We start from the raw sequence: 27836 nt of genomic DNA on the forward strand, positions 1-27836 counted from the left end.
AAAACAACTTTCAGGCCAGATTTCAGTCTATACTGTACTAACATCAGTTGGGACCGTAACAGTATCTAAATCAAAGAAAAAGACAGACAATGCAGCAAAGATTAATGGTGAGCCTTGGGTAAATATTAAGACTTTTAAAAATAAACAAAAAATGACCAAAAAAATTGGAGGAAATAAACTTTGATGATAAACTAACAAGTAACTTATAAACAGACAGTAAGAGCTGCTTTAAACAAATAAAGAGGAAGAGAGAAGCAAAGTAAACACAAGTCCCTTAGACAGTCAGGCTGAGGAAATAACAATGAGGAACCAGGAAATGGCACAGGAATTGAATAAATATTTTGCATCACTCTTCATGGTAATAACAACCCAATAAGACTAAATAATCAAGCAGAAAAATGAGCAGAAGGAAACAAAACAATAACAATCACTAGAGAAAGGTAGTGATTGTATCAGGACTGTATTATTTATTTATCTCTTTGTAAACTGTGGATTGCAATGAGAAAGAATCGTTTTAAGAAGAGGGATTTACGAAGGGATCTGCATAAATTCACAGATTGAAATTTTAAACCCATAGTGAAGTCTGTTTTTGTGGCTGTTCTCAGCTAACCTGAGTGGGTTGAAAATGGAAACAATTTACAGGAGGAGAGAGAGAGGGGGAGACACATACATAATTGTGTGTAGCTGTTCTCCCGAGGAGAAGCTGCAGTTAAATAAACAGTTTGAACTTGAAGAAAATCAGTTAACTTCCCTGCAGCAATTGCCATGAGCTGTGACTTTGAATTAATAGATCAAAGACATTTCTAAGTGTATCAACTGTTCCATACTTCTTATAAACCAGTTACAACTTGCTGAGAAAGACAAGAGAACACTAAGCTCTAGCTAGCCAAAGAAGGATCATCTTAACATCAGAATCAAGAAGCAAAGGTCACTGAAAGGACTTTCTATCTTTTCTAACTCTGCCAAAAATCTATTTATTTAATCTAGTTTCCCTATTTGTTTGTCTGCGTGTGCATGTACTGGGGAGTTTATAATGGGATCAAACCTTTTATGAAGTAGTGTTACATTGCGATGGTTGAATTATTTAAAATAAATAATTGTTCTTGGAAAAGCTCAGCAAATCTGGCAGCATCTGCGAAGAAAAATTTAGAGTTTATGTTTCAGAGGTGATGACCCTTCCTCAGAACCAGAACCTGTTCTGAGGAATGGTCACTGGGCCTGAAACATTAACTCTGATTTTTCTTGAGATGCTGCCAAGCCTGCTGAGATTTTACAGCAATTTTTGTTTTTGTTCCTGATTTACATTATCCGCAAGTTGTTTGGTGTTTGGTGCAGAAATCTGGTCCATCCTTTCTACCAACCTTAGTCTGAAAGTCAGGTAAACTGGGACACTGTGCATACCTTAAAAAACACTTCAATATTTGGCACAACTCCAAGAATAAAAGGGCTTGATTTATGGCACACGACCCCAATGAGCTGCATCGTTAAGGAAACTAATAGGGCAAAAAGCTGATAAGACTCTCAGAGCTGATGGATGCATTCTAAGATATTAAAGGGAAATTACAGAATAGTGAATGTAGTGGTGATAATCTTCTAAGAATCCTCAGGTTCTGGAAAAATCCCAAACAATCAGAAAACTACTTGTACAACATCCTTACCCAAAGGACAATTAGCTTAAAATGTGCCTTTGGGAAAATGTTAGAATCTATTATAAAGGATGTAATAGCAGAGCATTTAGAGAAAAAAAATCTTATCAGGCAGATTCAGCATGGCGTCATGAAGGGAAAATCATGCCTGATAAATTTATTATAATTCTTTGAGTCGGTAACAAATAGCATGGATATAGGGGAACTAGATACAATACATATGGATATCCAAAAGGTACCATATTAAAGGCTATCTAATAAGATAGTCGCATGTGCTTTTGGGGGCAGTATATTAGCATTGGGCGGCATGGTGGCTCAGTGGTTAGCACTGCAGCCTCACAGCACCAGGGACCCAGGTTCGATTCCAGCCTCGGGCAACTGTTTGTGTAGAGTTTGCACATTCTCCCCGTGTCTGTGTGGGTTTCTTCCGGGTGCTCTGGTTTCCTCCCACAGTCCAAAGATGTGCAGGTTAGGTGGATCGGCCATGCTAAATTGCCTGTAGTGTTCAGGGGAGTGTGGGTTATAGGGGAATGGGTCTGGGTGGGATGCTTCAAGGGGTGGTGTGGACTTTGTGGGGCTGAAGGGCCTGTTTCCACACTGTAGGGAATCTAATCAATCTAATTGGTAGAAACTTGACTAAACAAGAGAAGGCAGAGTTGTGGTAAGGATTGGGTGGGGGAGCATTTTCAGAACAAAAACCTGTAACTTAGTGCAGTGCCCACAATTATTTACAATACACATTAATAATGTGGTTGAGGTGAATTTAACGTTGGTAAGTTTTCAGAAGACATTAAAATATGTGGAAGGCAAACAGTGAAGATGACACAAAGAGGGATATAGATAGGCTAAGTGAGTGGGAAAAAATGTGGCAGATGGAACATAATGTGCAAAAATGTGAGGTTATGAACTTTGGCAGGAAGCATAGTGAGATTGAATATTATTTAAACGGAGAAAACTCGTAGGAAGCTACAAAGCAGATGGATTTGGGGGTTCTTGTTCATAAATCGAAAAAGGTTAGTACCCAAGTTCAGTGGGTCTGTCCTCACAAATCAGCATCCCAGAGTTATGTATTGGCAGGCATGTCTCCACCAGTTCTGTTATGTCTGTGTATTGACGTATACATTGTCCCCCACAGTACTATACTCCAGTGTTACACAATGGCAGACCGTGCCCTCCAATATTGTTCCCCAAGTGACGGATCTGTCCTTATCAGTACTATACTCCAATTTTGTACAATGACAGACCTAATCCCGCCAGTACTGTACCACAATGTTATACTATGACAGTACTGTTCCTGTCAGTACTATACTCCAGTGTTGTGCAATGACTGACCTATCCTCACCAGTACTGCACCCCATCTCCGATTATCTTTCAATGAAAGCCTTCATAGAGAGTGTATGGTTAATTGGTGGCTAAGGTGGCTACATGTGATGTCTTCCATTTTAATTCTTTTTAAATTGTTGTTACATGCATGGTTCACTCTTCACTCAGTTACTATCTTCTCCTCTGACCTGCTCACATCCCTGAAAACCTCATCCTCCTGAAATACCCTGCATTTCATCAGCATTGTTCACTGTGCTCTATGTTGAACCATCAACTGGACTGTTCTACATGCTCTACTCCCAGTTCAGCAGATCCTCACCACCTCAACATCTTCCAATCTCAGTTTGTGGGAATTCATCTTTGAGGCTAGTTGCTGAAGTAGAAACTTGATCAAAGTTGCTAAGTAGATGGGTGAAAAGACAATGGGTACACAACAGGTAAGTTAGCTTCACATTATTTTCTCATGTACGGGGTGAGCACAGAATGACCCAATTGAGTTGTAGCTTTCTTGCATTCTGAGCTTATCATGATTATGGAAATGTGATGGAAAAGGATAAGCCTGGCCCACAAGTTAAAGTTCTAAATTTAGATGGGAATTTTCAAAAGTTGATGGGGGAGGCTGTTCACAGGCAAACGGATATCTGGCAAGTGGGGAACTTTCAAAAGCAAGGTAACGAGAGTTCAGGGCCAGCATGTTCCTGCTACTATGAAGGGCAAGGCTGGCAGGAATAAGAAACACTAGGTACTAGAGATAATAAGGCTGTGGTCAAGAATAAGGAGGAGGCATATGTGAGGTACAGGCAGCTGGGATCAAATAAATCCCCTGAGGAGCATAGGGGTTATAATGGTACACCTAATATGGAAATCCCAAGGGCAAAAAGAGGACATGAGACAGTTTTGGCAGATAAGGTTAAGGAGAATCTGAAGAGATTCTACAAGCTTATCAAGGGCAAAAGGATAACTAGGGAGAGAATAGGGCCCCTTAAAGATCAAGAAGGCCATTATGTGTGGAAGCACAGGTGGTGGGTGAGATCCTAAATGAATATTTCACTTCAGTATTTACTGTGGAGAAAGAAATGGAAGTGAGGGAACTTGGGAAATAAATAGTGATGTCTTGAAGAGTCCATATTACAGAGCAGGAGGTGTTGGAGGTCTTAAAATGCAAAAAGGTAAATAAATCCCTGGTACTTGATTAAGTGTAATACAGGATATTGTCGGAAGCTAGGGAAGAAACTGTGCAGCCCCTAGCAGAGATATTTGTATCAACAAAGCCACAAGTGATGTGCCAGAAGACTGGAAGGAGGCTTGTATTGTGCAATTATTTTAGAAAGTCTGCAAGGAAAAGCCAGGGTACATTTTGAAAGGGATTCTGAGAGGCAGAATCGACATACATTTGGAAAGGCAAGGATTGATCAGAGATAGTCAGAATGGCTTTGTACACGGGAAATCATGTCTCACAAAGTTGACTTGAGTTTTTTGAAGAGATAACCAAGAGGCTAAATGAAGACTGAGTGGAAGACATTGTCCACATGGATTTCATCAAGACCTTCAACAGGTCCTACACGGTAGATTGGTTAGTAAGGTCAACCGCATGTATCCAGGGAGAGTTAGCCAATGGGATACAAAATTGGCTTGACAGCAGGAGACGTGTGGTGGTGGTAGTGGGTTCTTGTTCAGTGTGCTGCAAGGATCAGTGATGGGTACACTGTTGCTTATCATTTACATAAACAATTTGGAGGAGAATATAGGAGTCTGGGCAATAAGGTCATGAATGACACTAAAATTGGTGGTAAAATGTGCAGTGAAGGAGGTTATATAACAGTACAACAGGATCTTGATCAACAAGGCCAGTGGACCAAGGAATGGCAGGTGGAATTTAACTCAGATAAGTGTGAGGTGTTGTATTTTGTTGAGATAAAACCAGGGCAGGGCAGTTAATGGTAGGGCCCTGGAGAGTGTTGTCAAACAGAGAAACCTCAGGGTGCAGGTACATAGTTCCTTGAAAGTGATGTCACAGGTATACAGAGTGGTGAAGAAGACCCGCTTGCCTTCATTGGTCAAAGTATTAAGTAAAGGAGTTGGGATGTCATGTTTTGGCTGTACAAGACATTAGTAAGGCCATTTTTGGAGTACTGGTGCTGCATATAATTTTGATCACTGGAATGGGTGTAAAAAGGATTTGCAAGACTGTTATCAGGACTAGAGTGTTTAAGTTAAAAGGAGAGACTGGATAGGCTGGGACCTTTTTCCCTGGAGCATAACTGCTGACAGGTGACCTTATAAAGGTTTAAAAAATCAAGCGGGTTGAACATCCAAAGAGGTCTTTTTCCCAGGGTTGGGGAGTCCAAAACTAGAGGCCCCCATAGGTTTAGAGAAGGGAAAGATTTAAAAGGGATCCGAGGGCAGCTTTTAAACACAGAGGATGGTGCATAAATGGATCGAACAACAAGACGAAGTGGTAGGAGTGAGTACAATTACGACATTTAACAGGTATTTGGACAGATACATGGACAGAAAAGATTTAGAATGATATGGGCCAAATGCAGACAAATTGGATTAGTTCGGTTCAGGAAACCTGGTCAACGTGGATGACCTCGGCCAAAGGATTCATTTCTGTGCGGTATGAATCTATTACTCGACTCATGACAAATAAATAATAAAATAAAAAAACTAGAAATCTGAAACAAAAATAGAAATTGCTGGAGAAATTCAGCAGCTCTGGTAGCATGTATGTATTGATTGAAATATACGATGAAGTTGTGTTTACTATTGACCCTGCTAGTACTACAGGCTGCAAGATGTACTCTCCATGAAAAAATAATTCTAACTGAATAATTTTGGACTTTTTTTGGTGCTTATTTTTTCCAGGAGGTATTCCTTAAAGAGATGCATGGAATAATTAAGGTCATTTTTCTGGTAACCATCTAATTGTTGCAAACAAACCATTTTTAAAAAACCTGCCTGTGCAAACGTGTATCCAGCAGATGATATTCTCTGCTTATTTTATAAATATTACAACGCCCTAAACAGACCACTTTTCAACATGTTACAATCAGTTGAGTCGACAAGTCTCGTTGACCCAAATAACCAGAGCCAGGCTACATTTGGTTGGGAGATGCAGTGGGTTCATTACATTCCTGACTTGTGCTCTATAGGTTGCAGACAAGCTTCAGGGAAGTGAGATAATCTCGGAATTCCTCCCCTCTGACCTGCCCTTGTATCTGCAGTGTTTATACGGCTGCTAATAGCTTGCATTGAATTGTGGAGTAAGCAAAATATTGTTACAAATTTCTGAGGGCAGGAAAATTTGAGAAGTTCATAGAACGTCCAAAACTTCACAGCATTATTGTCTTACAAAATAATTCAATCATTGCTCTAGTATCAGTAATCATCAATCTTAAAAATCAAATGTTTACTCACTAACTTGAGGCATAGGAGTTATCTTACAAGGCCAACAAGACAGCATAAAATAAGCTGAAATTCTATTTTTGGGTCATGCGTCAACTCCCAGGAACCACTTTGAAGAACTTTCAAATTGTTCAACACACTCAATGTCCCATGTTCCAGGAAGAACCTGTTCAAGTATGAGGACCACATCAGGGTATAAAATCAGAGCTGAATTCTGGTAACAGTGATATCACTGCTAAGTGTAATCAGGGAACTGTCAAAGAAATCTGTCATGGTCAAATCTGACGGCAGCAACAATTTGAGGAGGATTACATACAAGTTGAATAGTTTTCACGAACAAGCAGTCAACAGTGCCATCTTTTGAAATCAACAGGGCACTGCATTAAGTACCCAGCTAATGGGTGAAACAAAATTTGATTCCAGTTACAGCAGTCGGTCCATTGGAAATGTTAACATTTTAACATCCTTAGAATTGTTATTATAGCATTTGAGGAAAAAAAAATACACGTAAGCATTTGTGATGGAGACAAAGCCTCCAATTACCTTCAAAAAACTGCATCAAAACTGTTAATTGACATAGCCATGTCACAGCTACAAGAAGGATGTCAACTCTGGTCAACACATTTGCAAAGGTTTCATCACCTGCCTTCTGGATTAAATTATTTCACCTGGTCAAAAGCCCTCTTTTAAAACTCATCAATATTTTTATAACTACCAAATGGAAGTGTTCAGTGAAAATTAGAAAATATTTAGAACAATATACAAATTCATTCAAAGGCACTTCAACGGAGCATTAACAAACAAAATTTGACACTGACTCACATAATGAGATATTGGGATATAAAGGGAGGTTTTAGGGGTTCCAAAAGAAGGGAGGCGGACAGGGAGGGAATTCTAGATTTGAGTCCAGGGAATATAGAACACACCCACAAATGATGGAGCAATGAAAATTGGGGATGCTCAAGAGACTGGAATTAGAGGTGCACTGATACTTCAGCAGAGATAGTAAGAACTGCAATTGCTGGAGTTGGAAGTAACACAGTGTGGAGCTGGAGGAACACAGCAGGCCAGGCAGCGTCAGGGGAGGAGGAAAGTTGATGTTTTCGGTTGGGACCCTTCTTCAGAAATGGGGAGGGGAAAGAGAGCTCAGAAATAAATAGAGGATGGGTGGGGCTGGGTAAGCTATTGTGACACTGGAGGAGGCCCAGGATGGGCACATAACCCAGAGAGTGGGAGGAGGTAGTTAAAATGGTTCACGACCAGAGAGTGTTGTTTTTTACTGCATTCAGAACACAGACGCTCTATTAAAGGTCTCCGAGCCTCTGCTTGGTCTCACCGATGTAGAGGAGGCCACACTGGCAGCAGTGAATGCAGTAGACCACGTGCCTTGAGTGGAGGGACCTTGTCAAGGCTTTACTGAATTCCACGTAAGCAACATCAACCACTCTTCCTTCATCAATCATCTTCATCACCTCCTCAATAAACTCGGTCAAGTTTGTGAGGCACAGCCCCCTCCACACAAAACCATGATGTCTATTACTAATGAGTCTATTTGCTTCTAAATGAGTAAAGATCTCGTCCCTAGTTTTGTTTCATTCGTTCATGGGACATGTGTGTCATTAGTCATAAACCAGCATATCCTGCCCATCTCTATTTGTCCTTGTGGAGGTGGTACTATGCTACCTTCTTGAATCAATACAGTGTTTGGGACAATGAGACACCCACAGTTGTTAAGAAAGGAGTTTCAGGGTTATTCCCCAACGATATTGAAGGAACAGCTTAGTGACTTAAGTGCAGCACATCTTGTAGCTGATGCACACTGCTACCACTCTGTGTTGGCAGTGAAGGAAGTGAACATTGAAGGTGGTGGATGAAAGAGTCAATTAAGCTTGCTGCTTTGCCCCAGGTGGAGTCAAGCTTCTTGAATGTTGTTGGAGTTGCACTCATCCAGGCAAATGGACAATATCACATCACTTTTGACCTGAGCATTATGGATACATTCTGAGGAGGCACAAGGTGAGTTACTCATTGCACAATTCCCAGTTTTTGACCTTCTCCATACAATACGATACAGCACAGGAATAAGGCCTTTGGCTCATCAAGTGCTGATTCTCAATTCTTATTTAGACCCATTACTTATTATCCATATGCAGTTGCTATCCCTCAGTTTGCCTCCCGTTTATGTGTCTATCAGGATATGCCTTAAGTGTTGCTCACATACCTGCTTCCACCACCTTCATTGGCAGTGTGTCCCAGGTACCCACCACACACTGCGTGAAATATTTTCCTTGCACTTCTCTTTTCCCCTTATAACCTTCCACCCTAACCCTAGCCCTACTCCCTGACTTGCCTAAATTCAACTGGAATGCTCTAAAAATAAACACAAGTCTCATTTATATAAACCCAATTAAAAGACAACAATAAATTAAACTTAATTTCTCCAAATTCTCACAGACTGTCTCTTCTGGAACATTCTGCCTCCACCGTTACGCCACAAATGCCATTCTTCCGCTGATTCTGTTGTCAGGGATGCTTTTCTCTATAATTTCTTCAGTGAGGATTTTGAGGTAAAATGCCACGGTATCATTTTCGGATAGAGGGTGCTTTCTTAGAGAGCTTAGTGATTTCTTGAGAACCTTCGGGGCTTATTTCCCAGATGCCAGGCTTGCTTTCCCCTCAGATGACAGTTGGCTCTCACCCCAATTTTCAAAAACCCTCGTCTTATGACGACGCATCAAATCTTGTAACATGACTGATTTCAGGTTGCCAAATCCGTCAGTTTTAAATTTAGTTGGTTTTCTGTATCCAGGTGCTTTGTTTAACTTAATTGGCTAAATTCAAACTTACTGTCTTGATACTAAAACAAAACTGTTCTTTTGTCTGCTAATCGTAAAGCCCGAGAGTATTCACACATTTTTCCCTAACCTCAAAATCCCTTAGGTCCTGCTCTATGGTGAATACTGATGTAAAGTGTACATTAAGGATCTAACCCAATTCCTGCGGCTCCACACATAACCTCCCTCGTTTATCCTTGAGTGGGCCCACTGTTCCCCTCAAGTCATAAAGTAATACAGCATGGAAACAAGGCCTTTCAGCCCAAACTGGTCCATGCTGACCATGGTGCCCATTCAGCTGGTTCCAATTGCCTGCATTTGGTCCAAATCCCACTCAATCCTTCCCATCCATATATCTATTCAAATGTTTTTTTAAATGCTGCAATTGCACCTGCCTCGACCTCTCTGGCAGCCCATTCCAAATACGCACCACTCTGAGTGACGAAGTTGCCTCTCAGGTTCTTCTTAAATCTATCCCCTCTCTCCTTAAACCTATGCCCTGTAATTTTCAATTCCCCAACCCTGGGAGAAAGATTATATTCTTTCATCCTATCTCTGCCCCTCATGATTTTATATGCCTCAATAAGGTCAATCCTCATTGTCCTATGTCCCAAGGACTAAAGTCCTATCCTGGCCAACCTCTCCCTACAGCCAGGCCTACCAGTTCTGGCAACATCCTTGCAAATCTTCTTTGCACACTTTCCAGTTTAACTATGTCTTTCCTATAACTGGGTGAGCAAAACTGTACACAATACTCCAACTGCAGCCTCACCAACGACATAGGCAACTATAACATAACATCCCAACTCCTACACTCAATGTCTCGGCCGTTGAATGTCAGGATTTAAATGCCTTCTTCACCATCCTGTTCACCCGTGACACCGCTTTCAATGAACCATGTACATGTATTCCTGGGTCCCTCTGTTCCACAAGAATCCTCCTTAACATTTACTGTATAAGTCCTACCTTGGTCTGACTTTCCAAAATGCCACACACTTATTTGTATTGAATTGCGTTTGCCGATCCTCAGCCCACTTCCCCATCTGATCAAGGTTCCTCTGTAATTTTCGATAAGCTTCTTCACTATCAACAATACCTCCTAATTCTTTATCATCCGCAAGCTTACTAATCATGCCTTGTACATTCATGCCCAGATCATTTATGTAAATAACAAATAACAAAGGTCCCAGCACTGACCCCTGTGACACACCAGCAGTCACAGGCCTCCAATCCGAGAAATAACCCTCAACCATCACCCTCGGTTTCCTAGTATTGAGCCAATTTTGAATTTCGTGACTAGCCTGTCACGTGGGACCATGCCAAAGGCCTTACTAAAGTCCATATAGACAACATCCACCGCCATAACTTCACCTATCCTTTCGGTTACCTCTTCAAAAAATTCTGAAAGATTTGTCAGATATGACTTCCTGCGCACAAATCCATGCTGACTAAATCTTATCAGAACTTGACTGTCCAAATGTTGGCTGATCCCGTCTCTCAATATCCTCTCCAATAACCTTCCTACCACTGATGTCAGGCTCACTGGCCTGTAGTTCCCTGGCTTGTCTTTGCTACCATTCTTAAGCAATAGAACAATATTAGCCACCCTCCAGTCTTCCAGAACTTCACCAGTGGCTGAAGATGAGGCAAAAATCACTCACAAGGGCCTCTGAATGTTGTGGGAGGCTAGGGAAGAAATTGCAAAGATGGACATGATCAGGTCCAGGGATTTATCCACTTTAATGCGCTTTTAGGCTGCAAACATCTTCATTCTGGTAACGTGTATGCAGTCTAAAACATCCCTACTTGTTTCCCTTATTTCCTTAGCATCTATGATTCTCCCCTCATCTCCTGTAGTTCCACACATGGAGAGCCATGCTGATCTTTAAGGGGATCTATTTTCTCCCTAGCCACCCTTTTGCTTTTAATATAGCTTTAAAACCGCTTGGGATTATCTTTAACCTACTGTGCCAGGTCAATCTCATAACCTCTTTTTGCTCTTCTGATTTCCCTTTTGAGTGTGCTCCAACACTTTTTATAGTCACCTAGGAATTCACTTGAGCCTGTTAACTTAAAACCAACATATGCCTTCTTCGTTTTCCTGACCACAGTCTCAATAATCACTTGTCACCTGCCAGCTTTTCACTTCACCCTCATGGGGACATACTATCCTTGGTCTCTTGATATGAAACTTTTAAAAGCCGGTCATTCCTTTTCCTTTTCCTTCAAACATACTCACCCAGTCCAATTCTGAAGATCCTGCCTAATGGCCCCAAAATTTGCCCTGCTCCAGTTTAGCATCTTAACCTGTGAACCAGTATTATCTTTTTCCATAACTATGTTAAAACTTAAGAGAGTTATAGCTACTCTTGTGCTCCTTATGGATTCTTCTTAACCCTGCTGGCCACGGACATTTCATGGCCACTTTTAGTGACAGTATTTAATGGCTGGATTAATTCAGTTTCAAATTAATGTTAATGATGGGGATTCAGTGATGGTAATTCCTTTGAACATCAAGGGGTGATGAGTTAGGTTCTCTCTTTCTTGAGTAGATTTGTAACTCGGATCATGAATGCTGTGCTTGGTTCACTTGCTGAGCTGATTTGTTAGTTTAGATTAGGTCAGATTCCCGACAGTGTGGAAACAGGCCCTTCGGCCCAACAAGTCCACGCTGCCCCTTGGAGCATCCCACCCAGACTCATCCCCCTATAACCCACACGCCCCTGAACACTACGGGCAATTTAGCATGGCCGATCCACCTAGCCTGCACATCTTTGGTCTGTGGGAGGAAACCCACGCAGACACGGTAAGAATGTGCAAACTCTGCACAGACATTTACCCGAGGCTGGAATTGAACCTGGGTCCCTGGTGCTGTAAGGCTGTAGTGCTAACCACTGAGCCACTGTGCAGATGTTTCATTGCCCTTCTGGGCAACATCATCACTGCAGCCTCCAATGAAGCGCTGTCGGGTTTTTCCGTTTGATTTTTAAACTCCAGGGTCTATTGGAGTTGATTACCTCATTTCTGGTTTTTCGTTGCGGTGGTGTGCTTATTGATGGCCTTCTTGGTGACGAAGCAGACCTCTAGAAATTCCCGTGCTGGCCTCCGATTGGCTTGTTCTAGGAACGTCAGGTTGTCGGGAATGAACTGATGGTTCTCCTTGTCCGTGTGTATGGAGACGAGTCAGTATTGGTTGTTTCTTTTGTTGCTAGTTGGTGTTCACGTATTCTCATATCCAGCCTCCTTCCTATCTGTTCAATCTACTGTTTGTCACAGTCCTTGCATGGAATCTTGTATATTACGTTGGTTCTGTCCATAGTGGGTAAGGGGTCTTTGGTTTTTGTTAGCAGTGTGCATAGAGTTGATGTAGGTTTGTGCACCACACTGACGGCCAGTGGCCATAGGAGTCTTTTGGTCAGTTCAGATACGTTACAGATAAATGTAACGTGACAAGCATGTTGGGGCATACTGAATCCTCCTATTGTTGTTTGTGTGACAGGCATAGTCGGAACCAGCTGTTTCGAAATCTGTTGTCTCTGAATACTTGGTGGAGGTATTCCTCTTCATTTTGGCATAGTTCTGGGTTGCTGCAGTGTGTCGTGGCTTGTTTGAACAGTGCTTTTGCACAACTCCATTTGTAGTGTTGGGGTGGTTACTGTTGAAATTTAGGACTTGATTTGTGTGAGTGTACTTTCTGTATACTTTGGTCAGAAAAATCTCCGTTGGCCCTGCGTTCTACCATCACATCTAGGAATGGGAGCTGCTTGCTCTTCTTCTCTGGTGAATTTGATGCTGGTTAAAATGTTGTTTCTATGTTGGTGTGTTTCTTCTAGTTTAGTCTGTTTGATGACAAAAGTGTGGTCCACATAGCAGATCCTTAGTTTGGTTTGGATCTGCGAAAGGGCCGTGCTTTTGAGGCTCCGCCTCACTGCTTCTGCTATTAGTCCACAGATGGGTGACCCCACAGGTGTCATGATGATTTGTCCGCAGATCTGGCCATTAAAGGTAAAGTGGGTTGCAAGGCATAGGTCCAGCAATTTCAGCATGTTCTCTGTGGAGATGGTGTTACTCTGGTCCAGTTCTTTCGGTGGTGTGGCTAAAAATTTCTCTTGATAATTGTATGCCGATTGATGTAAATAGGGTGGTTACGTCAAAGGATACCATGATTTTGTGCTCATCTTTTATGTCTTTGAGGATTTTGAGGAAGTCTTTGGGCTGAGTGAATTGAGTGGGTTGAATTGTTGATGAGGTGCGTTAGTCTTTGTAGTAATTCCTTGGCTAACTTGTGTGTGGGGTGCCTGGGAGAGAGGCTATGGGTCTGAGGTATACTTCCGGTTTGTGCACGTTTGGGATGCCGTAGAACTGGGGGGTGTTTGTCCCTTCAGATTTCATTTTAGGTAGTCTGCTTTGTTATTTTGTCTGGTCTGTTTGAGTGTCTTTGGTGTGTAGATGATTTTCCTTTCCGGTTGCAGTGTCGGGTCTGTTTCCACTTGTCAGTATGTATTTGTGTTTGCTGTAGCTTTTGTGCTTTAGTCAGCTAGTCTCATTTGTTAAGTATTACTGCCATGCATCCCTTGTCTGCTGGTAGGTTTATGATGTTTTTGCCTTGTTTCAGACCTTCTAGGGCCTTCCTTTCTGATGCGTTGAGTATGTTAAGCTCATTCCTTCTGGCCAGTGTCAGGACGACTGTCTGTCTTATGGCTTGTTGTGTTTCCTCATTGATGCTGTTCAGTGTGATCTTCAGTGTGGATTCTCATGTGGCTAGAAATTCTGCCTCGTAAGCGTCTCTGTGGTTGTAATTGAGTCCACATATTAGAACAACTTTCTCTGTGTCTGTCACTTTTCTGTCAGATAGGTTTCATATCCAAGTGTCTGATCTTTGCCTGTAGTTTTGGTGGGTTAGTTTGTCTTTTCTTAGTTCTATTTTTTTGCTGACTGATGTTAATGACTCCTTCTAAGTCCACTTTCCACTGTAGGTTGCTTGCATCCAGGTACAGGGATTTTTGACTGCGAGACATATTACATGGGACAGGCAGGAAGGAAACTGGCTACGAGCATGCATGAACACCAACTGGCAATAGAAAGACACAACCAATATTCACTCGCCTCCATATACAGGGGCAAGGTGAACCACCTGTTCGATTGGGACAACATCAGGATCCTAGGACAAGGCAAACATAGACAAACACGGGAATACTTTGATCAGAAATTTCTTGTTGTCCCTGCAATCTAGCATCACGCCCAGGAATGGGAGCTGTTTGCTCTTTTCTTCTTCTCTGGTGAATTTGATGATGGTGAAAATGCTTATAAGTTGGTGTGCTTCTTTTAGCTTAGCCTGTTTGATGATGAAAATGTGGTCCACGTATCGAATCCATAGTTTGGTTTGGATCTGTGAACAGGCCGAGCTTTTAAGCCTCTGCCTCACTGTTTCTGCTATTATTCCAGAGATGGGAGACTCTGTAGGTGTCCTGTTGATTTGTTTGCAGGTCTGGTCATTAAAGGTAAAGTGGGTCATGAGGCATAGTTCCAGTAACCTCAGCATGTTCTCTGTGGAGATGGTGTTACTCCACCAAGAAGGCCATCAATAAACATGTAGAATTAAACTCTACATACACACCAGTGCAAAGAAGAAACAGAAATGAGGTAATAAACTCCAACACACCCCAGAGTTTAAGTAACAGGTGGGAAAACACAACTGCACTTCATCAGAGGCTGCACTGATGATGTTACCCAGCAGGGTCATGAAATGTCTGCAAACTAACGAACCAACCATAGATTCTTTCTTGTTAGAGATGATCATTGCCTCGTGCTTGTGTGGCATGAATGCAACTTGCCATTTATCAGTCCAAGCAGGTCTTGCTGTATACGAACATGGAATGCTTCATCACCTGAGGAATTGCAAATGGTCCTGAACATCGCTGTTCGACGTGGGACATTGTTACTTCTGACATCATGACGCAGGAAAGGTCATGGATGAAGCAGCCTAAGATGTTTGGGCCTAGGTCACAATTGAAGAACCTCTGCGGAAATGTCCTTGCGCTGAAACAACTGACCTTCAATGACGACAACCATTGAAGAAATCACTCTCACCTCATCTTTTTTGTCCATGTCCAGACCAAGGCTTGAATGAGGTATTGTTTTCAAATTGTTCATGGGATATGTATGTCGCTGGCTAGGACAACATCAATTGCCCACCCACAATTTCACTGATGGAGGTGCTGGTAAGCTACCTTTTTGAGCCAGTGCAGTGCTTGGATTAAAGCAGCACCTGCAGAATTTGGATACAGTGGCAGTGAAGGAACTTTTTGGACTGCAAACTGGAATGGAAATCAGACACTGCTATGTACTTAAAATTCCAAGAGAGCTTTGCAAATTGAACAACATCAAGTGGTACACATCTCTAGCTGCACAAGACTCTGTTGTCTTTGGAGTAGTGAAATGATTGTATTATTGAAACAGAGTGGCACCAGAAGTTTCAGGGTTTAGGAAAAATTGCCTGATGATAGCAGTCCAATTGGCGAGCTAGAGTTTGCTACACACTTGTGAGAGTGGTGCATTGAGAAACGTTCAGAACTGGCAAACAGAAAATATCTCTATCCTTTCTCTTTACTTCACTGAAAAGGCAAAAACAAGCTTAAAAGAAAGAAGTCTAATATGAAAAAAGACCTTAGTCCACCTGACTAACAATTGAATCTAAGAATGACAATTGCTCTGCAGACAACATTGTATCAGCATTGCTCTCCAACTTGTGGCCTGATCTTTGATCTACAGAAATTTTTTTACCCTGTCTGTTTTTTTACCAATCATGACATTTGTGGCAAACCGATTATTTTACTGGCGACTGAGGGGGGGGGGAGAGAGAGAGAGAGAGAGAGAGAGAGAGAGACAGCATGGTTTGAGAGGAGTGCAGATAGTTGCAGAGTAGTACATTAGTAATCCTTTCTTTATTCTCTGCCATTTGCTAAAGAATACATGCTGTTACAACAAATACTTATTTTCCTGTTGCTGAAACAAGGTGTGAATAGCTTTTATTCTGAAAGGCAGCCAATTGGGAAAGTTCAACATCTTGATCATTTAATTGAGATTTACACATTTAAGTTGGCTTGTCAGCAAGTGATCGCTTGATTATCAACACACTCTGAATTGGTGTGCAATTTGGAATAGAGCCTTCAGATGGCAATGTACATCTGCAAGTACTGACCTTTTCCTTTTAATGTGTAGAGGCTGTGGGTTTGGAAGGTGGGGTGAAAAAAGCCTTGGTGAGTTATATCAGTGTGTCTTGTAGATGGTACACACTGCAGCCATTATGTGGCAATGGTGAGGGGAGTAAATATGAAAGGTAGTGGATGCAGTGTCTAGCAAGCGAGCTGCTTTGTCCTGCATGGTGTCAAGCCTCTTGAGCGTTGTTGGGTTCGCACTCACGCAGACATCACACTCCTGCCTTGAGCCTTGTGTATGGTGGACAGGCTCTGGCGAGTCAGGAGGTGAGTTACTCACTACAGAATTCCTAACTTTGGCCCTTTTTTTTAGCCACTCTATTTATCTGGATAGTACAGCTTAATTTCTGGTGATTGGTAATCCCCAGGATGTTGTCCATTTGGAATTCAGTGATGGTAACGCCATTGAATAACAAGGGCTGATGGTTAGATTCTCTCGTTTGTGGTACGGATGTTACTTGCCACTTACCAGCCCAAGCCTGGATGTTGACCAAATCTTTGTACATGGACTGCTTCTGTACCTGAATAATCTGCAGACGTGACCACTTCTGACCTTGTAATAATGGGGAGGTCATTGATCAAGAGGTGAAAGACGTTTGTGCCTCACTCACTGTTCTGAGGAACGTCTGCCGTGACATTCTGGCTGAGATGATTGAGCCTCCAACAACCACAACCATTTTATATGGCTTCATCCAGTGGAGATTTTTATTCCTGGTTCCTTTTGAGTTTGGTTTTGCAAGATCTCTGCACACTGACTTGATGTCAAAGATAGTCACTCACCTCACTTCTGAGGTTCAGCTTTTTTCTTCAAGCTTGGACCAAGGCTGTAATGAGATCAGGAGCAAGACAGTACTAGCAGAACCTAAATTGAGCATTACTGTGCAGGTTGTTGTTGAGGAAATGCTGTTTGATCAACGATCCGTTCCATCACTTTGCTGATGATCAAGAGCAGACTGATAGGTCAGTAATTGGCTGGGTTTAGATTTTTCCTGTTTTCTGTGTACAGAACATACCAGGGCAAATTTCCACATTGTTGGATAGATGCCAGGGTTATGACTGAACTAGAAGAGCTTGGCTAGGGGGTGTCAAGTTCTGAATCACAAGCCTTCAATACTATTGCTGGAGCATTGTCAGGGTCTGTGGCCTGTGCCTTTGGCTGTGTTTTGATATCACTTAGTGCCAATCATATTGACTGAAGGCTGGCATCTGTGATGCTGGGATGTCAGGAGAAACATTCTTTCTAAGCTGCACAGGTGCGACATTCCAACGTGGGTCACAGCATCTATTTTGGGACCTGGAAGTTGCTGCCATTGACAGACTGCTGAGGTCCGTAACGAAGAGAAGAATATTGAGACAGGATGTTGCTCAGGAGGAGGCCATCCACTCGGCAACTTTGGCTGAAAATGGATGCAAAACCGTCAGCCTCTTCACCATGGTGAAACTCAACCTGAGTATCAGTGAACAGGCTGTTCCTTTTCAAGTGCCATTCCATAACATTTTCATTTAGTAAGTCCTCCAAATAAAGATAACAGTAATAATACTCAAATTTTGTTGACCTTCTCACCTCTACCCCTCAATGGTAAGTCATTGCAGTCCTACCAGACCATACAGCTGTTCTCTTATTAGACAGAAAAAGACACAACTGGTGGTAATTTAACCTGAGGGTCACCATGTCTCAAGCAAGTGGAGAAGCTGAGAAGGAAAGTCTTTAATGGCAACCTCAGCTAATGTAGCAATGGAACCCACATTGGTGGCATCACTTTGAATTGCAAACCAACAGTCCAGTCAACTGAGCTAATCAACCCTTTTTAGTGATTTTTTTAAACCCCAGAGTCTTCCATCTGCACTTACAGCAAGTTCTTCGCTTAAGATTGTAGTACTTCCATTGTGGACACAGCTATTTTGGAATGAAGTACACAACAGATTTGATGTCATCTGGTGCCTGCTGCCAAGAGATGAAAAGGTGTGAAAAAGGTGTAAGAAGAAATTGAGACCAACTTTGGACTTGTGGTCAGTAGCAGGAGGTGATGCTGAATATTCCTCAGAGCATAAGCAATGGCTTAGATCTAAGGAATCAAGAGTGCGAGTGGCACTGAGCTAGATAGAATAAAACATAGACCATGCAAGTAACTTTGAGAGCACAGACTAGGCAAGAGGAAAGAATGGGTCCAGACAGGGTTCAAATCAACATAAATTATAGGGTACAGAAAAAAAAACACATTCCTTCATGCCTGTGCTGACCCTTTGGCAGAGCAATCAATTATCATCACTGAATTGTCCTTTCTAAATAGCCTGGCAACTCTTTTTCCCTTTTAAATATTTCTCCAATTCCCATTCCAATGTTACATTTTTCGCTTTTTCAAAATATGCTGCATCCCTTATTCACTTACAGAGTCATAGAGTCAAACCGCACAGAAACAGACACTTTGGTCCAGTCAGCTTCATTAAAAACTTTTCTGGTTGTGAAATCTAGTCCTTACTGGCTAGTACCACTGACCAATTTACAAAGACAGTAAAAGTCAGAAAATAAATTTTCAGTGGCCAAAAGCAATTTGGAAGGATGCTTTATAAGTCATTTGTAAGCCCAGATACTGAGGACTGAAATGATGCCTTCAAAAATCTAGACAGGTTAGTTACTTAATTAAATGAAACGGGACAACAGTTTGGTCAGTGTAATATACTCATGCAAAACAGTGGAGGAATGAGGCAGTTAACTAACTGTCACTTTGGACTGAACAAAAGCAAGTGATATACAAATACAAATCATTCAGTAAATATTAACATAAACTTGCTAGCCTGCACTGAAATAAACAAGAAAAAGAGGGAAATGGGAAAGAATCTTTTTGTGCGGTGAATGTTAATGCCATCAAAAATGATGCCTGTGATGGTAGAAGTGGAGGTGATTAGGCTACAGAGTGTGTGTGTTTGGATTTCAAATTGCCACAAGGGAAATAAATTTATAGGACACAGCGATAATGTGGGAATTGAGACTCAATGGATTGCTGGACAGGGAATTGCTATGGAGCCAATGGGCAGAATGGCCTCCTGTGCCATCATGATTCTATAGCAGGTTCACACTGGCACAAACTGGCTAATCAGTATAGTTAATATTTGACAGCTAAAACTTAAAAGATAGATCTCAGTCTCGATGCTTTATTGGTGTTGAAGGGTCTCAATGGAACTCTCCACATTCAAGTCAGTTTGTGGGCCCATGCTCCCTCTGCCCCAGATTGATACATTGTTCGTATGTGAAAGGACAACAATACCTTTATCCCATCTGCCTCTTGCAACTCCTTTTCTGAATCTTCACCTTCCTATAAAGACAAGAATTGACAAGGTTAAAGAGATCACTTGAAGATGCAAGGTAGCTAGCAGTGCACTGCACTGTAGAGCAACACACTCTTGCTTGAGATACACACAAGACAAAATCCAATTTCAGACAAGATCCCACCAAACATACTTTCAGTGCGACCTGCAAGGATCTCTGGCAATGGTAGGTTCAGTAACCACAAAGAAATACAGTATCCTGATTGTACAACCCATATTCAAAACAGCTAAGAGGCGAAGTTTCCATGTTCTTCTGAAGGAGGTGACTCCATGTTATTTTAGGTTCTAAGTTACAATCCAGTACTTCAGTCAACATGTCATTTTTCATACTAGTCTACATGAGAGGTTATGTGACAATCGGAGATATCAGACAAATTCAATCCTGTCTTTACACAATGTCCATCTTCAAAAAGACTTGCTAGACAGCACTTGTAAGAAGAACCAAAGCAGTTTTCCTCTCCGTGTGTCTACCCCAAGAGGACAAATACTAATATAGTATGGAATAATTGCAGCATCTGAGTTCAGTTGACTGGAGATTGGACCTGGGACGTCAAGGATCATTTGGTTCAGCATTGCAGGTGCTTTATACATGAGTCATTCTTACAGCAGAACAGAAATTTTTAGCAGATTTATACTGTCCCCTCTACCTCCTGGCACTCCTACATTTGACTTTCCTTTACCGATTGCAAGAGACCACATCTTTTTATTTGTTTGTACTAAGGACTGTGAGAAAAAAGGACACTACACTGCTTTAAAAAACAGTGAATACCAAGGATTTGTGTGCAGCTTGAAAAAACAAATGAAGATAACTGCCAAATATGAAATAAATTTATTTTTGACGTGTGTGTGCATGTTTGAGGTAATTCTACCCAGAGATACATTTTTGATTGGCTTTCCAATTGGCATTAATTGCTGTGGGTTTAGGAGCGATGAGCTGAGGAACAACTTTCTGATTAGACACGTTGTAGTGTAACACTATTTCCAAGAGAACAAAGAAAATTACAGCACACGAACAGGCCCTTTCGCCCTCCAAGCCTGCACCGACATGCTGCCCATCACAACTAAAAGCCCCTATCCTTACAGGGACAGTATCCCTCTATTCCCATCCTATTCATGTATTTGTCATGACGCCCTTTAAAAGTCACTATTGTATCTGCTTTCACTACCTCCCCCGGCAGCGAGTTCCAGGGACCCACAACCCTCTGCGTAAAAAAAACTTGCCTCATACATCACCTTTAAACCTGCCCCTTGCACCTTAAACCTACGGCCCTGATAACTGACTGTTCCACCCTGGGAAAAAGTTTCTGACTGTCCAGTCTGTCCATGTCCTTCATAATCTTGTAGACCTCTATCAGGTCGCCTCTCAACCTCTGTCGTTCCGGTGAGAACAACCCAACTTTTTCCAACCATTCCTCATAGCTAATGCCCTCCAGACCTGGCAACATCCTGGTAAATCTTTTCTGTACCCTCTCCAAAGCCAACACATCCTTCTGGTAGTGTGGCAACCAGATTTGAACACAATATTCCAAATGCGGCCTAACTAAGGTTCTATAAAGCTGCAACGTTATCTACCAACTTTTAAACTCAATGCTTCGGCAAATGAAGACAAGCATGTCTTATGCCTTGTTAACTACCTTCCCCATCTGCATTGCCACGTTCAGTGATCTGTGTACCTGTACACCCAGATTCCTCTGCTTATCAGTTCTCTTAAGGGTTCTGCCATTTACTGTATATTTTCCATATGGATTAGACTTTCCAAAATGCATTACCTCACATTTTTCTGGATTAAACTCCATCTGCCATCTTTCTGCCTAAGTTACCAACTGATCCATATCCAGCTGTATCCTTCGACAGTCCGCATCGCTATCCACAATTCCATCAACCTTTGTGTCATCCGCAAACTTACTATTCAGACCAAGATAACAAAGTGCAGAGCTGGATGAACACAGCAGGCCAAGCAGCATCTCAGGAGCACAAAAGCTGACGTTTCGGGCCTAGACCCTTCATCTGATGAAGGGTCTAGGCCCGAAACGTCAGCTTTTGTGCTCCTGAGATGCTGCTTGGCCTGCTGTGTTCATCCAGCTCCACATTTTGTTATCTTGGATTCTCCAGCATCTGCAGTTCCCATTATCTTTTACTAATCAGACCAGTTACATTTTCCTCCAAATCATTTATATATATTACAAACAGCAAAACTGCTAACACTGATCCCTGAGGAACGCCACTAGTCACAGCCCTCCATTCAAAAATGCACACTTCCACTGCTACACTCTGTCTTCTGTGACCAAGCCAGATTTTTTATCTATCTTGTAAGCTCATCTCTGACCCCGTGTGACTTTACCTTCTGTATCAGCCTGCCATGAGGGGCCTTGTCAAAGGCCTTACTGAAGTCTATGTAGACAACATCTACTGCCCTACCCTCATTGATCGTCTTCATCACTTCCTCATAAAACTCAACCAAGTTAGTGAGACACAACTTCCACTTCACAAAGCCATGCTGCCTCTCTTTAATACACCCACTGAGTTCCAAGGGGGGTAAGTCCTGTCTCGAAAAATTCTCTCCAATAATGTCCCTACCACTGACGTAAGGCTCACTGGCCTGTAATTAGCTGGATTATCCTTGGCACCCTTCTTAAACAAAGGGACAAAATGGCTATTCTCCAATCCTCTAGGACCTCCCCTGTAGCCAGTGAGGATACAAAGATTTCCCTCAAGGCCCCAGCAATTTCCTCCCTTGCCTCTCTTAGTATTCTGGAGTATGCCCATCAGGCCCTGGGACCTGACTACCTTAATGTTTTTCAATACCCCCAATACCTCCTCCCTTTTGATCACAACATGACCCAAACTATCTACACGCCCTTCCCTAGACTTACCATCCACCACGTCCTTCTCTATGGTCAATACTGACGCAAAGTACTCATTTAATACCTCACCCATTTCCACTGGTTCCACGCTTACATCCCCTTCCCTGTCTTTGAGTGGGCCAATCCTCTTGCTCTTTATATATGTATAAAGTGCCTTGGGATTTTCCTTAATCCTATTGTCCAATGACTTTTCAGACCCCTTTTAGCCCTCCTGACTCCTCTATCCTCATAACTGAAGTTCCTCCTCACTCAAATCATTCTTATAAATCACTTCTGTGCTGTCTCCAATGTATTTGCATCCTTCTTATAATGTGACACCCAGAAGTCTGCAAAATATTCCAGGTGAGGTCTAATATATATTGTGTATAAGTTCTTGCTCTTGTACTCAAAGCCCCTATTAATAAAGCTGATAACACTGTATATTTGATGAACTACTCTATCCACCTTTTCTGCTACCCTCAATAATCTATACACATACACACCCAAATCACTCTGCTCCTGCACCCTCTATTTTATGTTGTCTTTCAACATTCTTCCCCAATGTCTTCCTACACTTTCTCTCAAAGCTTACAGTTCTTCCAGGTTTTGTGCCATCTGAACATCAAGATCTAGATTATGAATACATATCAGGGAAAACAAGGGTCCCAATACCAAAGCCTGGGGAACTCCATGGCAAACCCTACTCCAGCCTGAAAAATATTAGTGATCTCTGCTTTTGACCACTCAGCCAATTTTGTACTTTTTGTACACATGTTGCTACAGCCTCTTTTATTCCAGAACCTATAATGTTCCTCACAAGTCTGTGCCAAACGCCTTCTAGAAGTCCACGTACACCACACTGAAAAGCATTACCCTTTCTATTGACTCTGTTACGCCTTCAAAAACATACTCTAGCAAATTAGTCAGGCAATATTTCCCTTGAGAAATCCATGTCATCACTTCCTAATCAACTAATTTCTTTTTCATGAACTACCAATTCAGTCCCAAATAATTGTTTCTAGAATCTGCCAACCACTGAAGGTAAACTGACTAGAATTGCTAGGCTTATCCTTCAAGCCCTTCTTGGATAAGGTCATAATAATATGCAATTCTCAAGTCTTCTGGCACCACGCTCAATTGAGGGAAGACTGATATATTATGGTCAGTGCCCCTGCAATTTCCACTCTCACTTCTTTCAATATCCTTCGATGCATCTGGTCCAGTCCTGGTGCCTTGTCAACTTTAAACACCAACACTCTATGAAACACTTTTTCCAATCAATTATGAACTCTTCTCAGTGACAGAATTTCCCACCATAGCCTGGGTAGCATCGATCTCTTTGGTAAAGACAGATGTAAAGTATTCATCTAATATCTCAGCCATGCTTTTGCCTTGATGTGGAAATCCCCTTTTTAATCTCTAACCAGTCCTATTCATCCTTTTGCCATTCTTTTACTATTTGTGCATTCATAGAAAATGTGATGTTTGCTGCCAGTTTTTTCTCATGCTTTTTCTTTACTTCTCATGTTTTTTTCACCTCACCTTCTGTATTCCTTTCAGTTCCCATTGCATTATCAACCTGACACTTGTCAATAGCAGACATTTTCTTCTTTAGCTTAATTTCTCTCTCCTTGGACACTCTGAGAGCTCTGGGTTTGCTTTGCCTACCTTTTCCATTTGAGGGAACATGCCTTGAATGTACCCAAATCATCTGCTCTTTGAAGGTAGTTCAGTTATTGTTTTTCCCATTACCCTCCCGTTCCAGTTTATCCTGCCCAGCTCCAATCTTGCCACATTGATGTCGGCTCTCCACCAGTGAGTTTTCTTAATCTGGATTGACTAATGTCATTCTTCACCATCATCCTAATCCTTCCAACATAATGATCACTGTCTCCTTGATGTTCCCCTGCCGACTTTTGATCCATTTGGCCCATCTTGCTTCCAAGAACCAGGTTCAACAGTGCCTCATTTCTTGATGGAATGCACACATATTGTTGTAGGAAACTCTTGAATGCAACCTAGGAACATTTGCCTATCACTGCCCTTTACACTACTAGCTTACCAGTCTATGTGTAAGTAATTAAAGTCCCCTACTGTAACTACACTATAATGCCAGCAACTCTCTATAATTTATTGGCAAGTGTGTTCCTCTATGCCCTTCCCAATAGTTATTAGTTTATAGATTACTGTTATCAATATAATTATATCCTTTTTGTTCCTTAGCTCAAGTCAAAGTGATTCTATCATTGAAACCTCTGAGACATCCTCATTTGCCAGAATTGCATTGCGTTCCTTAACCAATACAGAGACAGACAGATTCTTGACCAGGATGGGAATCAAGAGTTAGAGTAAAGGCAGGAAAGTGGATGCGAGGAATATCAGATAAATATGATTGCGCCGAATGGTGGAGCAGACTCGAGGGGCTATTTCTTGCGGCCTCGTGGTCTTAATAATGCCACTACTCCTCCCTTCCTTCCCTTTCTATCCCAGATCAAAACAAGTAAGCAGTTAACCAAACACTGATCATTGTTGTGCAGATACCACGTCAGGTATCATCGAAGTTCCATGATCCTTATCCTTTCCAAGTTAGTAAGTTTTGCAATTTTGGACGGGTGATACAGAACTGTGTCCTTCTGACTCCACACCCCTCCTGCTTCACCTATATTATTTGCATTTGTCTATTTTTCTTTGTGTGCACATCTGTATTTTACAATGTGGGAAAATTTAAGTTATATAAATTAGAAATTTTATTCTTTTACTGCCCCTGTCAATGTTAAACATTTTACAATAAATAGCTTTTTAAAATAGATACCGAAGAAGCTTGATGTGGTTTGCTTTTATCCCAGGTCACAGACAGTCAGAGGTAAATTGAAATTCCTGGTAGTTTCACTGAACCTTCACATTTGGTGTGACTCCAGCAATAGTGAGGCTGGATTCTTAGCACTCTACTCCAGTGGGTTGTGACAATTTGTGTACCAAAGAATTGAGAAATGCTGTTCAACACAAAAAGAAGTGATGGGTGACTCAAACCAACTTTATACCAGTTAATGGGAAGGGTTTACTCTTCAATATAGATGAGAACTAATACATCTGTGAATCTAGATCAAGTTCAGTAGGTCCTGAACGACAATTATAATTTGTTCCTTGCATTGTATTCCAGCTTGCATATAAACACTCAACTTAACTTACTTAATAAATACTTTCATTTCCAGTCTCACTATCTCCAGAGAACTCTTTTCCATCCAGTTCTGCTGGCCATGACACCAGATGCTTTCTCAGCTATCTCAGTTAAACTCAGCACACCTGCTGCATCCATTTGCAATAAATCAAACTGGCTGCATTGAATGAGGGCACACAGCAACAATTTCATAGCACTCAGTGCTGATCCTGGGATTGGGGGGAGTTGAGGGGAGGGAGCAGAAAAGGAGACATTTACAGTAAGTTTTTGTCACTTGTCACTCACCAGTGGACTGCTGCTCTCGTCATCCTCCTCCAGCTCACCTGCTTCTTCCATTCTGCTGATATCATCATCGCCGTATCCAGCAGAGACGAGTCCTCCTTTTGTACCTTATGCAGAGAATGGAGTAGAAAAATAATACTTGTCCCCACCAGTACTGTATCCCAGTGCTAAACCATGACAGACCTGTCGTCAGCAGTACACTGTAGCTTAGTGCTATACAGTGGTGGACAGGAAGTACTAGGGCCTCTTCGGGACCAAGGGGGTAATACGTGTGAGAAGATGGAGGACACTGGTAGAGTGTTAAACAAGTGCTTTCCATCTATCTTTACTCAGGAGGAGAATGCACATGCAGAGAAGAAGAACTGAAATTCTTGAGCAGATTGATATAAGAAACATGGAAGTATGGAAGGGCTGTAGAGATAGAGCAGGGAACTATAGATCAGTGAATTTAAATAAATGGCAGGAAAACTACTGGAAAAAATTAGTGAAGGAAAAGATTAACTTCCATATCGAGAAACAAGGCTTGATCAGGGATATCTAGCATGGTTTTGTCAGGAGTTCATGACCAACAAATTTAGTGAAAATTTGAGATGGTGACCAAGTGATAAGGGCATGGCAGTTAATGTAGTTTCTATGGATTTCAGCAAGGCCTTTGACAAAATCCCATACGGATAACTGATAAAGAAAGTTAAAGCTCATGGGATCTAGGTTAACTTGGCAAGTTGGATCCAAAACTGGCTTAGTGATGGGGAACAGAGGGTGGTCGTAGACGGCTGTGTGACTGGAGCTTGGTGTGCAGCAGCATGCCACAGGGATCTGTGCTGTTTCACTTATTGTTTTTGAAGTCATAAACAATGTAGTTGAGAATGTGGGAGAGATAATTAGTAAGTCTGTGGATGACACAAAACTTGGTTGGCTGACTGAAGTGAGGAGAAGGGTTCTGGGTTACAAGATGATATAGATAAATGGTCAGAAGAGCAGACTTAAGGCGGATGGAATATAACCCTGATTAATGTGAGGTGGTGCACTCTGGAAGATGGAACAAGACAAGGGAGTACTCAATAAATGACAGGATACCAGGAAACTCAGAGGAATAGAGGGATCTTGGGGTGCTTTTGCAGAATTGGCAGGAGAGGTTAAGCAGGTAGTTAAGGAAGCAAATGAGATGCTTACTTTTATCAGTCCTGGCATAAGTTCAGTAAGGTTATCTAAGAGCTGTACAGAACTTTGATTAAGCCACAGCCAGAAGACTGTATGAAGTTCTGGTCACGTTATTATACTGGAGTGAGTGCAGACAAAATTGACTAGAATGTAGCCTGGGAAAGAGCATTTCAGCGAAGAAGAAAAGCAGGATAAACTTACATTGTGTTTTTGTATCTGAAAAGGTTGAGAAAGGGAATCAAGATTATGAGAGGCATGGACAGAGTGACTGGAAAGCAGCTGTTCCCCTCAAAGGGTCAGGAACAAGGAGGCACACTTTTAAACTGAAAGGCAGGAGGGTTAGAGAGGATTTGAGGAAAAACATTTTCATCCATAGGGTGGTGGGAGTCTGCAATGCACTGCCTGTGAGGATAGTTGAGGCAGGTAAACTCCAAGTTTGAAAAGTACTAGATGAACACTTGAAGTGTCATAGCATTCAAGGCCATGGGCCTGTGTGGGCAAGTGTGACTACTATAGGTAATAGAGTATTTTTGTTGATATAGATGCAATGGGACAAAACTGCCTCTGCCAGTCCACAGTAATACGGTACCTAAGTGATAAATGGTGAAAGATATGTG

At 41.9% G+C, this 27836-nt stretch overlaps 1 protein-coding gene across 1 annotated transcript in view; it reads right to left on the reverse strand.

The window, feature by feature from the left end:
- The window catches only part of sap30bp (SAP30 binding protein), an 80350-nt gene that overhangs the window by 48121 nt on the left and 4393 nt on the right, over positions 1 to 27836 (reverse strand). The window contains exons 2-3 of the mRNA XM_048555357.2: positions 26062 to 26165; positions 19695 to 19742 (exon numbers count right to left, since the gene is read on the reverse strand). Coding sequence (XP_048411314.1) covers positions 19695 to 19742; positions 26062 to 26165 — 152 coding nt within the window. The remainder of the gene's footprint in view (positions 1 to 19694; positions 19743 to 26061; positions 26166 to 27836) is intronic.

Source organism: Stegostoma tigrinum, chromosome 22, assembly GCF_030684315.1.
Source record: "Stegostoma tigrinum isolate sSteTig4 chromosome 22, sSteTig4.hap1, whole genome shotgun sequence".
Classification (NCBI taxonomy): domain Eukaryota; kingdom Metazoa; phylum Chordata; class Chondrichthyes; order Orectolobiformes; family Stegostomatidae; genus Stegostoma; species Stegostoma tigrinum.